Source organism: Tachysurus vachellii, chromosome 3, assembly GCF_030014155.1.
Source record: "Tachysurus vachellii isolate PV-2020 chromosome 3, HZAU_Pvac_v1, whole genome shotgun sequence".
In the NCBI taxonomy this organism is placed as follows: Eukaryota; Metazoa; Chordata; class Actinopteri; order Siluriformes; family Bagridae; genus Tachysurus; species Tachysurus vachellii.
The window spans coordinates 7,651,871-7,667,539 of record NC_083462.1 but is presented as its reverse complement, the minus strand read 5'-3'; the positions used below and the strand labels follow the sequence as shown (position 1 = coordinate 7,667,539).

Here is a 15,669-nt window from a genome sequence, read left to right as displayed (position 1 = left end):
TTTTGGTTTTAAATATGTCATTAGACACAGTTTCAGATGGCAGCTGATTCATTTTTTCTTTGGTCAGGCTGAAATCAGGTGATATACGTGAGCTGGAAAGATAAAATTGCATAAAACACTGACTGTGATGCCAAAAGGATTTTGAACAGGCTGATTAAATGAATATTTTATTTAATTCGCTTTGAATATGTTTAAGTCAAAAAAGTCTCTCCCTCTTTCTCTCTCTCTCTCTCTCTCTCTCTCTCTCTCTCTCTCTCTCTTTTCTCTGCTCCATCGCAGGTCTCTTTCTTTCTGTTCATAGTGTTTGTGGTTTACACCATGCTACCCTTCTGCATGCGGGACGCCATCATCGCCAGCATCCTCACGTCCTCCTCCCACACTCTGGTCCTCAGCGTCTGCCTCTCAAACGCAACGCAGCATGCCGAGCCTCTCGTCTGGCAGGTGAGTCTTTTTGTTTGCGTGGTTTTTTTTTTTTATGTTTTTTTTTTTTGGTCTGTGTGTCGCGAGCGTTCTATCTCAGCTATTTTTGTTCATTGGACAGCAACACAGATGCAAGCAGCAGAAAGTTGGGAATAGGCCATGGTTTGCTGCCAAAAAAAAAAGTGCCTTGTTGCGTTTTTATACCTTACACTATGATCCAAGAAACTCATTTTATATCTTAGCATGTGCGTATAAACGGGACGGTAATAAAAAGTGACTTTGCTGCAAAGCTGCCACGGTTCATTGTGTTCTTGTCTGTAATTTGCAGGCATGCTGCTTTCACCGTATGTAACTCTCTGCGTGCACTTTATCATTTTGCTTGTTATTGCGTTTTATATAGAACGCGGAAATTGGCAATTCACAAGAAGAAGAGTCCGCCATTAAAGCTCATCATAAATAGCCTTCGTTTTTTCACCCACGTGTTACGCTGAAAGCCAAGTATTAATGAAAATGTAAAGATTAAATTATTCTGAATTTGAAAAGATGGCCCTCGGGTATTTCTGGAATAACATTTATTTAAAGGGCCTTAAAATGAAAATATGTCCAAGGCTGTAAAGTATCAATGCATTCCCAGACTTTTATCCAAAAATGTGCTAGATTCAAGTTCAAGCATAAAACTGTACAAGTGATGCACTTGCTGTAAAACTCAATTCACTTCCTGCTTCCTGTGCAGTTGTGAGTTTATTTGAGTGGCACAACTTTACAAGCCAAAGAAATAATAGTGCTAATAGTGCTAATAATATGTATAATTACAGAGCAATTACATATTAAACACTTCTCTCACGAAGGAATGAAAAAAAAAAACATGGACGAGACACAGCAACATAAACGTCTTGTCTTTGTTGTAGAGCTGGCATTGTGATGTGGCATCGTGTGTTGGGCATGTTTCCCTGAATGAGACCAGTCTGCCAGAAGCCAACGCAGGCCAGACGGCTTCCCTGCTTTATAACAGGCTGTGTCTGTTTCACAACGACCACACAGGCATTGAGAAACCCTGAACATGTCACAGTCCAGCCTTTCTCCATCCTGAGCCCCTCGCACATGTCCCCTGATATTCTAGCAAACTACATTAGTAGTAACTCCAGAGTAATCAGAATTTATTGGTGACCCACTTAGTCCAAGAGAAATAGCCTGTAAGATCTTAAAAAATGTATCTGAATGCAAAAAAAGAAGATTTTATTGACGTGTGCCTCTGAAAGTCAAGAATATGAACGACACAAAAACGATCCCTTTACATTTCTGCCAAATCGCACCATGCAGCAAGCAAAATGGGAGCTTTTTGGAAAATGATTGTTTTAACCAGAGGTTAATCATCAGCCCGGTTACCATAGCAACTCGCCCAATACAATTCAACAAGAACGAACCGCCGGTTCTCCGTTAAGCATGGTGCACTTTATTTCTTTATTAAGAGCTATTTATGTCGTGACAACCCTTCCTTAAAAGCGAACACAATCCTCGTGGTGCGTTTGGTCCATTTTTACAGCTATTTTTATTTTATTTGTGAGCAGCTGCCATGTGCCTGTTCTCTAGCTGATTAGTCATTGCGCTGCTCTTTCATTGAAAGAAACCATTTTTAGATGAATTGGACTCTTGTATAAAAGCTAACAATCATTACGCACTTTTTTCTTTTGTGGGTTAGAATATTTTGCACATCTCGCTGTGGTAAGCTTCATTATTGCTAAAATAACTAATGGCGGCTTGTCCGCTCTCCCGCTCTCTCTTCTCCTACAGTGGTCCCATTGACACTTTAATCTTTCAGCTCATGCTTTCTGTGTTTATTTCCCCAAAAAAGAAATGAAAAGTTTCTGAATTTCGGTTTGTTAACCCTTAACACTCAGGAGCGACAGTATGACTTCATGTGCTGTACGCATGTGTCTGTGAGCCTGTCCTGATCCCGATGAGCCCTAGTGATGAGTCAGCAGTGTGAATCCATGAGCGTGTGATTACTAATTAATCCAGCGCTCTTCACTAGCCTGGATCTTGTCTGCTGCCTTTTACAGCCAGCACATGGTAATTAAAGCTAGCAGAAGTACTTATTAAAGTAGTTCTCCCATGACCCATAAACACACTTTTTTCTTTATTGAGGATGTTCCTAAGAAGCCAGAGGCCTCATTTCCAGGAAAAACCCGATTACACGCTAAATATCATCCAATTTGGGTGAGTCTGTGTCCGTTGAAGTCTCAGATTCCTGTTCTTGGCTGACAGAACTGGACCCTGATGTGGTCTTCTATTGATCTTTTCTTCAACGTTGGACATGTTTAGGTTTCTGAGATGCTTTTCAGCTCAGTGCGGTTGTAAAGTGGTTATCTGAGTTACTGTAACTGATACTGCATCTCAGCTCCGGCCAATCGGTCTTCCGATCTTTCTCATCAACAAGGTGTTTCCGTCAGCATAATTGATGCTCACCGGATGTTTTTAGGTAATCGTGTTTTTCAACCACTCTGTGCAAACTCTAAAGACTGTTATCTGTCTTACAGTTATAATTCTTGGTGATCCAACCGTATGGGTTTAATTAGCAGTTTTCTCACAGCGACTCGTTTTCCAAGTCTCTACATCATTTCACCCGCTGATGCTAAATTTTGAGTGACATTTCATCCACCAAACTGTACAACAAACTAGATATATTTCAATATAATATTTGCTTCATGCAAATGTATGTCATATGTATATATGTATTATGCAAATTAGCACTAATTAGCATAATATAGTCATTCAAGTTTTAAGTTACACTGGAATAAAAAAAATATATTGCATATCACATCCGCACTCGTATTTTTCTAGATATTCAATCATTCATCTTCTACCGCTTATCCGAACTACCTCGGGTCACGGGGAGCCTGTGCCATTCTCATGTGTCATTGGGCATCGAGGCAGGATACACCCTGGACGGAGTGCCAACCCATCGCAGGGCACACACACACACTCTCATTCACTCACGCAATCACACACTACAGACAATTTTCCAGAGATGCCAATCAACCTACCATGCATGTCTTTGGATTGGGGGAGGAAACCGGAGTACCCGGAGGAAACCCCCGAGGCACGGGGAGAACATGCAAACTCCACACACACAAGGCAGAGGCGGGATATTTTTCTAGATATTTCTCCTGCTAACTCAATCCGACAGCTAAAGAAAAAAAGGATTACTGAAAAGGACAAAAGAGACACTCAGCATCACTCAGCATCATCTTTTACATGTGACCATTAAAGGACAAACATTGTTTTCTCAGGAAAAAACACACAACTGTGACACTCCTGCTTTTGTGTGCTCTTAATTGTTGAAGAGAAGAGTGTAATTGCTGCTGCTGGGCCAGTGTAACCTGCTAATAGTGTACATCTGAGTAATAATGTCCGGAGGTCCTGGAGGCTAATTAAAATGATTGACGCTCTTAAGTGGTGTTCTTGGCTACATCCTGTCTCTGGCACCCACGTTCATTTCCCAGAGATGCCACAGTTAGGAAGGTTCATTCCTTTCTTCCTGTTGATACAAAGCAATGCCATGTAATCATGTGTGTCTGGAAGGGGAAAGTCTACAGACCTGGGCAGTTGGTGTTCTCCTGCGAGCGCCTATTTATAAAACGATGTCTCCTTAAGTCATGTATGTGCTTTAGATATCTTAACCCTTTGTTCCAGCACACTGGTGTTTCATACCTCCGCTAGAATGAAAATCAGGGATAATCTGTGGGATATTTTTAATCAGCATAAAGAAATGAGTTCTTTTGTTATCTAAAATGAGTCAGGACTCTGTTGGCTTTCAGTGTGAGACTGTTGATAACCTTACACAGAATTTTATTGGATGAAGATAAACAAGGGGGAAGTCCTGGCCTAATGGTTAGAGAGTCTGGCTCGTAACCCGAAGGATGTGTGTTCGAGTCTCGGGCCGGCCACGACTGAGGTGCCCTTGAGCAAGGCACCGAATCCCCCCCCCACTGCTCCCCGGGCACCGCAGCATAAATGGCTGCCCACTGCTCCGGGTGTGTGTTCACGGTGTGTGTGTGTGTTCACCGCTGTGTGTGTGCACTTTGGATGGGTTAAATGCAGAGAACAAATTCTGAGTATGGGTCACCGTACTTAGTGTCACCGTCACGTCACATTTCACACCTTTGTATATTCTCAGAGAGCAGAAATGGGTTTAATATTAACATTTACTATTGCGTGAAGAAAACGAACCGTGTGTTTTATTAGAACTTTTAACCCAGCTTGATTTACCCACAGTAGTCCAGGAAAAAGACAGTAAGACTTCTACTAAAATACTATAAATTCTCAAAGCGCTGAGTGTCTATTTGCATATGAGCCATTAAACACCAGTGTGGAGTGTGACATGACATGGACACACCAAAACGGGTCTAAATTCCCTTGTCCTCTCTACTCTTTCAGCGTAAGATACGACTATGTTTTTGCAAACGCCGTTTATTCTCGACCTTATGAGTCCGACTCACCCCGATAACACGATACAACACCACATGGGATTCATGCATGGGCTGATAATGTCGATACTAAAAGCAGCGATCCAGAACGTAATAAAAGCCAAAGCCTGCTTTTCTTTTGTCTCTGTGTTTACAGATGCTGGCCAACATCATCATATTTATCTGTGGGAACATGGCAGGTGCCTATCACAAACACCTGATGGATCTCGCTCTGAAACAGACCTACCAGGACATGTGTAACTGCATCAAGTCACCCATCAAACTGGAATTTGAGAAACATCAGCAGGTAAGAATTTTCTAAAGTGTCAAAAATTGTAGAATCATCTAAACTGGGAGGACATTAACTCCGTTACACCTTTGCACAGATGATTATTTTCAGTAGAATTCTGTGATTATGTTGTGTACTGATGTTATGTTTATCACGACTCATTATCCCAACTACCGCTTAAACCGGAGTACCCGGAGGAAACCCCCGAGGCACGGGGAGAACATGCAAACTCCACACACACAAGGCGGAGGCGAGAATTGAACCCCCAACCCTGGAGGTGTGAGGCGAACGTGCTAACCACTAAGCCACCGTGCCCCCCCTTCTAAATTCTCTTTTATTGTAATTTAAATTAAATTCCTAGTATATTTTTATTCATACTTTTATTGGATCTGTTTTTAAGACCCAGACAGCATTACACTACATGCTGCATATGGTTTTGTAAACAGGTTAACTTTGAATTTTGATCTTCAGGTTAAAAAAAGGTCTGGTATCTAAAAATTGTTTCAACCTGTTACACAGATATCAACCAACTGAAGGGACGAAATCTCATAAATCTCATAAAAGTGTCATAAATAAGATGTCTCTACAAACGCAACCTGACGATACTGTACTAGTGTGATGGAGTAAAAGCTGCGCAGTAGTGGACTCAAAAGGAGTAGTGGAGGTTCGAGGGTTGAGTATGAGTCATTTATGCAGTTAAAAACAAAAGAATTACTGATATTCATTGAACGGGTGGGATGGCAGAGATCTTTAGGCCAAAAACAGCTCCCTCCTTGTCCCTCCCACCCTATCCTTCCTTTCCAGGCACTGCGTGCTTTGAAACTTCCTCTTGGTTGGCCTTTGTTTGTTGATTTTATTGTGTGTCACATGATATTAAAGGTTCGGTGATACAGTTGCCCTCCTTCTGGACCAGCAACGATACCTTTTGTATTAGGATAACTTTTAGAAATAATACTAAAAATGAATAAGTTGTTAACAGAGAAATTTGGCAACGTTAGCAGCCTATTAGTGTCTTATTTTTAGTGGTGTTCTCACAAAACTGTGTTAAAAAGGTAGCTGCTTTTTCTTAATAACTACATAATTACTGTTACTGGAAATTTGCAGGATAAACAATTAATTATTAGTAAATTAATGATAAATAAATCTCTGTCCTGACACCATCTCATAGACGATCTTAATGTTTTGCATACAATAAAGAGTGAAATCCGAACACTCGGACATGTCAGTTAAAACAGTGTACATACAGTAGCAAGACGCGACAGAAAAGCGTACACACTGTTGATAGAGGATCTCAGGCTTAAATATTAATGATATCACAGCCATTTGTGTTTATCAACAGCTCATTTGTGTCTGTGAGCTCGTGTATGTAGATATTGACAGACAGCACTATGTTACACCACCCCATGATGCAGCACGAGCATCAGTTCCAAAAGAAAGCAACGGTTAGCCTTCACCTTTCCAGGGTGTTAATTGTCCTGTGATTAGAAGGCAAAAATGAAGAGAGGAATAATCATATAAAAATAATTCATTCATTCATTCATTCATTCATTCATCTTCTACCGCTTATCCGAACTACCTCGGGTCACGGGGAGCCTGTGCCTATCTCAGGATAAAAATAATTAATAATCAAAATTTTTTTTTTTAGGAATAATCAAAAACATATCATTCTATTCTGGATTTAAGCTTCTCAGTCTAGATAAACAGATCGTTTAACCTGTTCTTCGTAATGTTGCACGTTAAAAATATATCTTTACATAACATAACTTTGAAACGATTATCCTCATTGTGGATGGTGGGCACTTCCAAAATCCAGCTAATTCTAAAAAGCTTCACAATCCAGACCTGTGCATACAGAGCTGTAATTTCATTATTCTTCGCTGTGGCTTCTTCGCTGTGCAATTATGATCTACAGGTTTCCATCTCTCGCTCTAACACACACACACACACACACACACACATATGCTTTTATGTTTGACTGTAATTACAGCTGAGATGGATGGCAGCTCTCCGCTCAGTACATCGTTCATCACTCTGGGCTGCAGTGTGGCCGGTGTGTGACGGTATTTTTACTAAACAGGGACAGCAGAGACAGACGTGTCTCTGTTTTACTATGTAATCGCTCAATTTAGCTCAGGCTGCTTAATTACTTTATTTCCTCCCGAGACACAGATTGGAAAGGTGGTCCAAAACTGACTGGAATAATTTATCCTCTCTCTCTCTCTCTCTCTCTCTCTCTCTCTCTCTCTATTTAATTTTCAATTCAATTTTCCTGAGCTGATAAAAGCCCTTTACCTTCCCCATAATAAACAAGGCGATTAGCTGTCATTAGGACACTTCTTCCTCTATTTTTTTGTTAACGCTGTCCCTGTGTCATTAAAGCACACGCACCGAACCTGAAAGAGTTTGTGAGTGGATTTATTTTTGAGAACAGCGTTTTAACGGAGCAGGTCTACGTGCTTTGTTTAAAATGCCATGAAAATATGCGCACAGGTCAGGCACTCTGAGCTCCTTCATTCACGGTTTGACCTGCGCAGAACAAAGAGGACGTAGAACACTGCAAATAACAAGCACAGCTGCCTATTAACCGTATCTAATTCGAGGTGCGATTTGAAGCCGGTGTTGCTGTGATTAACTAAATGATTGGTCGTCTGTTTTGTTCAGGTAACGCTGCATACATCAGTTTTTTTCATAAATAAGCTTGACCGTCTGGAGAAAATGTCTCTTTATTGACTATTGAACTTCATTTTGACAGACGAGACATTTGAACAAATGCAGTTTTAGTAAATTAGTCTGCTTAAAGATAGTCTAAAACCTCGCTAGCTACAGCGTGTGAGATTTCCTCACAAGTTGAATGTCACGCTTTGACAAGTTGTTGAGTAGCTAAATGCCATCCTGATTTAGATATAAGCCTATTGAATGCTGTGCGTAATTAGATGCCGGATGTTAACATGTCGGGCGCACTGTGGCTTAGTGGTTAGCACGTTCGCCTCACACCGCCAGGGTCGGGGTTCGATTCCCGCCTCTACCTTGTGTGTGTGTGGAGTTTGCATGTTCTCCCCGTGCCTCGGGGGTTTCCTCCGGATATTCCGGTTTCCTCCCCCGGTCCAAAGACATGCATGGTAGGTTGATTGGCATCTCTGGAAAATTGTCCCTAGTGTGTGATTGCGTGAGTGAATGAGTGTGTGTGTGTGCCCTGCGATGGGTTGGCACTCCATCCAGGGTGTATCCTGCCTTGATGCCCGATGACGCCTGAGATAGGCACAGGCTCCCCGTGACCCGAGGTAGTTCTGATAAGCGGTAGAAAATGAATGAATGAATGAATGTTAACATGTCTGTGAAACATTACACCGAATCATACATTACACCATATCATTGAAACACAGAAGAGCGCTACCACTTTCTGGGCTTAAATGTGATATATTTTGGGCTCTCTGCACGCTATCAATCACAGCAGACATGATGGAGCTCGTGTATGCGGATGAAGGCTGAAAATGCTTTCCTCTGTGTCTGTTACGCTGAACGTGACGCAGCCTTGTGAGTTGTGTTAGCTTCGCGTGTTAGCTTTCACGCTCACAGTTTGGTCGCTGTCATTTCACAAGGGTGAATCGTTAGAGGAGGAACAGTTGGAATTTGTTGAACATTTATTGAAAAAAAGGTTATCATTTCTTATTTAGCTGTTTTTAAACAATCACTGTGTGTTGCCATCTTTCTGTGAAACTTTAAATCTTTTTAGAACCTTTCAAAAAGCTGGGCTCGTTTTCATAAAGATTTTAAGAAAGATCTCAGAGAGCACCTAAAAAGAACTTTAAAATTTCTAGCTAGGAATCTTATCCTCAGAGTGATTCAGGACCAAACTCTGAGCAACACTGAACAAAGACAATACAAAAACCTTTATCTCAGAGAGGAGGCGGGGCTAAACCCGTTACTAGGTGATAGGTTGTCCAATAAAAATAAAAAAAAAATAGTATCGCTTTTAAAATCTGGTCTATTATAAGACTTCACTTTGTCTCTATGTTAAGACATGATATGACTACATCGTGTAGGGATTCAGTTCACGACCGATCATAATAGAGATGCGCTAACATCTGCATTGTAACGTAAACGTAAATGTAAACATCTCTGACATGTTAGCTCTGATACGATTGGTCACAAAGATAATCCCTACACGATCTAATCTGTATCATCGTATTAACTCACTATCATTATTAAATATTGTATACAACACATTTCCTCTCCCTCTTCAACTTTCGGCTATTTTCTCCTAAAGAAACTCTTAAATCTCTTAAAAGTCCTCCACACGACTCCTAACGCTTTTTGACTTTAAGAGCTCTTCTAAGGATTAAGGTGTTTTGTGAATCACTTTTACCTTCATCTTTTCTTTCATTTGAAGAGAAAAACACTCACATTTCTAAGAATTTTATTAGAATTTGTCGCTAAGAATAAAACTAAGAATTTTCATGAATACGTTCCCTGTAGTTTAGAAAAGGTTTGCATGGAAACCACAATAGAAATAATGAGAAATAAATGATAGAAAACACATCTATCCAAGCTCATTTTTTCACTCTCTTCACTCTGACCGATAGGAGCGTCTCTTGCTGTCCCTTCTGCCTGCCCACATCGCTCTTGTGATGAAGTCAGAGATCATCCAAAGGCTCAAGGAGCCAAACAGCGGCCAGACGGAAAACACTAACAACTTCCACAACCTCTATGTACAGAGACACACCAACGTCAGGTAGGACTCACACTACTACACTACAATCACACACACACACACACACACACACACACACACACACACACACACACACACACACCTAGATTAACTGATGGTCTACTATTTCTGTATACCTTACAGTACAGATGCAGGTGTTTCTCACAGCTAAATAGGTCTCACTTACAGCAAGTAGGACAAAAATAAAAAAAGTTAAATAACCCAAATACGAGTAGCCTAGTTCTGTGGAAAGTTCTCTATCTCCTTAAAAGCTGATACTGATACTGAAAAAAAAAATACCACTTAAATCATGCTCACTGTGCAGGAGGACAAGAAGTGCTTTCTTTTATTTTATTAGATTTTTTTTTTTGAAGTGATATTTTTGTCCACTTCAAAGATGTAGTCTGTTTTCATCACGGTGAGAGCACGCTGAAGACATGGCGCTCGTCATTATGAGCAGCGCTCCTGATTGTTTTCTCTGATGGTTTTCTCTGAGGTTTTAGGAGTCGCAGTGCAGAGTCTCTGCTTTACTTCACATTTCGCACGTTTATTAATCCTCATCCAAACTATGTGGACTGGATGACTTTTACATGGAGTATTTATTCGTTATAATGATTAATCATTATTAGCTGAGGTTTCAGTCTGAATCTATTATCCATCACCAGTAATTATGTTCTGACTCCATGCCGATATCAAGAAATGACACTTTATTTTATCTTCTTTAAAATAACTGAAATAACAGCTGTATCCTGTTCACACAGACATGGTGTTAAAATCTTCATTATATCCAGTTGGAAAAGAGGGTTTCCAGTTGTTCTTCTAAAATTAAAAGCAAAAGCAGGGAATAATAAGATATAGACAATGTTTCTTGACGGCATCATTATTATTATTATTATTATTATTATTATTATTATTATTATTATTGAATTATTGACTTAAAATTACTGATAAAATACATTTAGAATTCATCATTTTTACTTTTTTTAAAAAGTTAAAATGATTCATTATTGACTCAGTTATTGACCGTTGATAAAAAAAAATTAAAATTGTTCTATTTTAGGAATTGTTAAAAAATTAAAATGATTGATTGTTGAGTAAAAATTATTGATGAAATTTCTGTATTATGGACTAGCGAGTTCTTAGCACAAGTACAGACTAGATGCATGTTAGGGTCATGTGACCTACTAATAATCTCGCAGGTACGGTATAAAAAGGGTCCGAACATTTGTTTGCGTGGCGATCGTTCGTACTCACGATTTATCCACAGATCCTGTGTGAATCGATCAGAATGTACAACATACACTGTGAAATATGGAGTTTCTACTGGTCCTAATTAAAAGCCTAGGCTCAGATGTGCTTCAGTAGGTGTAGTGTAGAGCAGAGATACTTTAATCCAATCACAGATTGCCTCACTCTCTCCTGCACAGTCTTAAAGGCCTCTTAACGTTTTCGGCAGCATTCTGTACGCAGACATCGTCGGGTTCACGCGTCTGGCCAGCGACTGCTCTCCAGGAGAACTGGTGCACATGCTCAATGAGCTTTTTGGCAAATTCGACCAGATAGCCAAGGTAATGCACAAATCACATCTTCTTACCGCATGAGTGACATGATTCACCGTTTCTCCTAGCTGTGTCTAATTTGATCTTTTTTAGGATAACGACTGCATGAGGATTAAAATACTGGGAGACTGTTATTACTGTGTGTCTGGACTGCCTGAGTCTTTACCGGACCACGCCAAGAACTGTGTAAAGATGGGACTGGACATGTGTGAGGCCATCAAGTAAATCAACACCTCTCTGTCTCTTTTTTCTTTGATTTGATCCTTAAACATATACAGGACTGTGCAAGAATCTTATGCACACAAACACATGCAGCGATTTTATCACAGCAAATCTACTCTGACATGGTCAGTAGTCGTTCCTGCAACTGGTTGCCATGGTAATAACGTTTATCGGTGGGTGGCACAACCAGCTCTCATTGAAAAAAAAAAGTCTTTTTTATTGATGTGAACGTTATTTTAGACTCCCAAATATTCTAATCTTAGGATTTTCATTTTTTTCACTCTGTATTCATGTATAAGTGTAAAATATAATGTTTTATATTAACAAGCGTTCATTTTTTTCTTTGTAATTAAAGAAAGTAATGTTAAGCTACTGTTTAATAACTTGCTGGATCATTTAAAAAAAAAATCATCATAAAGGTTTTCGAGGCAGAATTAACTGTGAGCCGAAATGTTCTAAAGATCTGTAGTAAGTTCTCCGAGATGCTTAGAATGTTCTTATAAAACTGCTTCACGGTGTACCTGAGAGAGCGGATGTGGGCTTCAAAGGCTAAAGGTGCTTAAAATATTGATTTCGTTTCTACTCGTTAGAGTTTACTGCTTTTGCATACTGTATATAGAAATGTTGCGATTTATTATTTATTTCATGAAAGCACCTGAATTTACCAACATGAGCGTCCGGCGTTTGCAGTGTAAGACTTAGAGACAAAGATTTTGCATATTTTGCATAAGCTTTTCATGTCAAAATAGCGAATTAGGATGAAGTACAGTTTAAAGTGCAAAATAATGATCTACATTCCAGGTTTTTGACATTGACATGTATACAATACACTTGAAATTTTGTGTATTGAAACCAAAATACTGTCTAACAAGAAGAAAATGTCAATATATAAAAAATGATGAACAACAATAACAACAACAACAACAACAATAATAATAATAATAATAATTATTATAGATCCGATGGCCGGGGAGGAAGTTGGACAGACTTGGCAGACCCAAACGTACTGTGAGGGTCCGCTGGGAACGTTTGGCAGAGTCTCCGGTCAGAGAGATCTTCAACTCCCACCTCCGGCAGAGCTTCAACCAGATCCCGAGGGAGGTTGGAGACGTTGAGTCTGAGTGGACCATGTTCTCCACCTCCATTGTCGATGCGGCCACGCGGAGCTGTGGCCGTAAGGTCTCTGGTGCCTGTCGTGGCGGCAATCCCCGAACCCGGTGGTGGACACCGGAAGTAAGGGATGCCGTCAAGCTGAAGAAGGAGTCCTATCGAGCCTGGTTGGCTCGGGGGACTCCGGAGGCAGCTGATAGGTACCGGAGGGCCAAGCGAGCTTCAGCCCAGGTGGTTGCAGAGGCAAAAACTCGGGTCTGGGAAGAGTTCGGTGAGGCCATGGAGAAGGACTATAGGTTGGCCTCGAAGAAATTCTGGCAAACCGTCCGGCGCCTCAGGAAGGGGAAGCAGTGCCCTGCTCACACTGTTTACAGTGAGAGTGGGAATCTGCTGACTTCGACTGGGGACATTCTCGGACGGTGGAAGGAGTACTTCGAGGATCTCCTCAACCCCACCGACATGTCTTCCACTGAGGAAGCAGAGGCAGAGGGCTCAGTTGAGGACTCATCGATCCCCCAAGCTGAGGTCACTGAGGTGGTTGAGAAGCTCCTCAGTGGCAAGGCACCGGGGGTGGATGAGATCCGCCCTGAGTACCTCAAGTCTCTGGATGTTGTGGGGCTGTCTTGGTTGACACGCCTCTGCAACATCGCGTGGCGGCTGGGGACAGTGCCTCTGGACTGGCAGACTGGGGTGGTGGTCCCTCTGTTTAAGAAGGGGGACCGGAGGGTGTGTTCCAACTACAGGGGGATCACACTCCTCAGCCTCCCCGGAAAAGTCTATGCCAGGGTACTGGAGAGGAGAATTCGGCCGATAGTCGAACCTCGGATTCAGGAGGAACAATGTGGGTTTCGTCCCGGTCGTGGAACACTGGACCATCTCTATACCCTCACCAGGTTGCTGGAGGGTTCATGGGAGTTTGCCCAACCAGTCCACATGTGCTTTGTGGATCTGGAGAAGGCATTCGACTGTGTCCCTCGTGGTGATCTGTGGGGGGTGCTCTGGGAGTATGGGGTCCGGGGCCCTTTGCTAAGGGCTGTTCGGTCCCTATATGACCGGAGCAGGAGTTTGGTTCGCATTGCCGGCAGTAAGTCAGACTTGTTCCCGGAGCATGTTGGACTCCGGCAGGGCTGCCCTTTGTCACCGGTCCTGTTCATTATTTATATGGACAGGATTTCTAGGCGCAGTCAGGGGCCGGAGGGAGTCCGGTTTGGGGACCACGGGATTTCGTCTCTGCTTTTTGCAGATGATGTTGTCCTGTTGGCTTCTTCAAATCAGGACCTTCAGCGTGCACTGGGACGGTTTGCAGCCGAGTGTGAAGCGGCAGGGATGAGAATCAGCACCTCCAAGTCCGAGGCCATGGTTCTCAGCCGGAAAAGGGTGGCTTGTCCCCTTCGGGTTGGTGGAAAGCTCCTGCCTCAAGTGGAGGAGTTTAAGTATCTTGGGGTCTTGTTCACGAGTGAGGGAAGGATGGAGCGGGAGATCGACAGGCGGATCGGTGTATCTTCTGCAGTGATGCGGTCGATATACCGGTCTGTTGTGGTGAAGAAAGAGCTGAGCCGCAAGGCGAAGCTCTCTATTTACCAGTCGATCTACGTTCCTACCCTTACCTATGGTCATGAGCTTTGGGTCATGACCGAAAGGACAAGATCCCGGATACAGGCGGCCGAAATGAGTTTCCTCCGCAGGGTGGCTGGGCGCTCCCTTAGAGATAGGGTGAGGAGCTCGGTCACTCGGGAGGAGCTCAGAGTAGAGCCGCTGCTCCTCCACATCGAGAGGAGTCAGCTGAGGTGGCTCGGGCATCTGTTCCGGATGCCTCCTGGACGCCTCCCTGGGGAGGTGTTCCGGGCATGTCCAACCGGAAGGAGGCCCCGGGGAAGACCTAGGACACGCTGGAGGGACTATGTCTCTCGGCTGGCCTGGGAACGCCTCGGTATTCCCCCGGAGGAGCTGGAGGAAGTGTCTGGGGAGAGGGAAGTCTGGGTGTCCCTGCTCAGACTGCTGCCCCCGCGACCCGGCCCCGGATAAGCGGTAGAAGATGGATGGATGGATGGATAATAATAATAATAATAATAATAGCAATTCGGGGGCACGGTGGCTTAGTGGTTAGCACGTTCGCCTCACACCTCTAGGGTTCGGGGTTCGATTCCCCCCTCCGCCTTGTGTGTGTGGAGTTTGCATGTTCTCCCCGTGCCTCGGGGGTTTCCTCCGGGTACTCCGGTTTCCTCCCCCGGTCCAAAGACATGCATGGTAGGTTGATTGGCATCTCTGGAAAATTGTCCCTAGTGTGTGATTGCGTGAGTGAATGAGAGTGTGTGTGTGTGTGCCCTGTGATGGGTTGGCACTCCGTCCAGGGTGTATCCTGCCTTGATGCCCAATGACGCCTGAGATAGGCACAGGCTCCCCGTGACCCGAGGTAGTTCGGATAAGCGGTAGAAGATGAATGAATGAATGAATGAATGAATAATAGCAACTCATTGTGAAGAGGCTTCATTGTATATCTGATTAAGGGAAACTTTAATAAGCTTTCAGCTCCATACTGAAGTGTGTAGTCTTACTGTCTCTCTCAAAATGCCTCTCTGGCTCAGAAAAACTACCTATTTTCCGACTTCATTTTTTATTGAAGTACTAACCTCATTTTGTTGGAATGCCGACTCACTCATGCTCAGCCTCAGCGATAACAAGCCTGTAGTGTTATCACATGGGTTGAGTCACAGTGGCACTGGGGATGTACAGTACATCCAATCACCTGAAACTCCACACACTATATATCAGAATTTCTGATGGATTCTTCACGGTCTCTTTACCAAACACTGTTCATTTGTACAGACCAGTTTAGACAGTGGCACCAGTCTGTATCATTTACTCTCCAGTATTATTAAGAAGTACTAGTTT

The 15,669-nt window shown here is 42.6% G+C and overlaps 1 protein-coding gene across 1 annotated transcript in view; it reads left to right on the top strand.

Moving 5' to 3' along the window:
• Positions 1-15,669, top strand: part of adcy2b (adenylate cyclase 2b (brain)) — a 58,470-nt gene that overhangs the window by 17,516 nt on the left and 25,285 nt on the right. Inside the window, exons 4-8 of the mRNA XM_060865622.1 lie at positions 280-441; positions 5,044-5,193; positions 9,759-9,907; positions 11,343-11,454; positions 11,539-11,666. Of these exons, the coding sequence (XP_060721605.1) occupies positions 280-441; positions 5,044-5,193; positions 9,759-9,907; positions 11,343-11,454; positions 11,539-11,666 (701 nt within the window). The remainder of the gene's footprint in view (positions 1-279; positions 442-5,043; positions 5,194-9,758; positions 9,908-11,342; positions 11,455-11,538; positions 11,667-15,669) is intronic.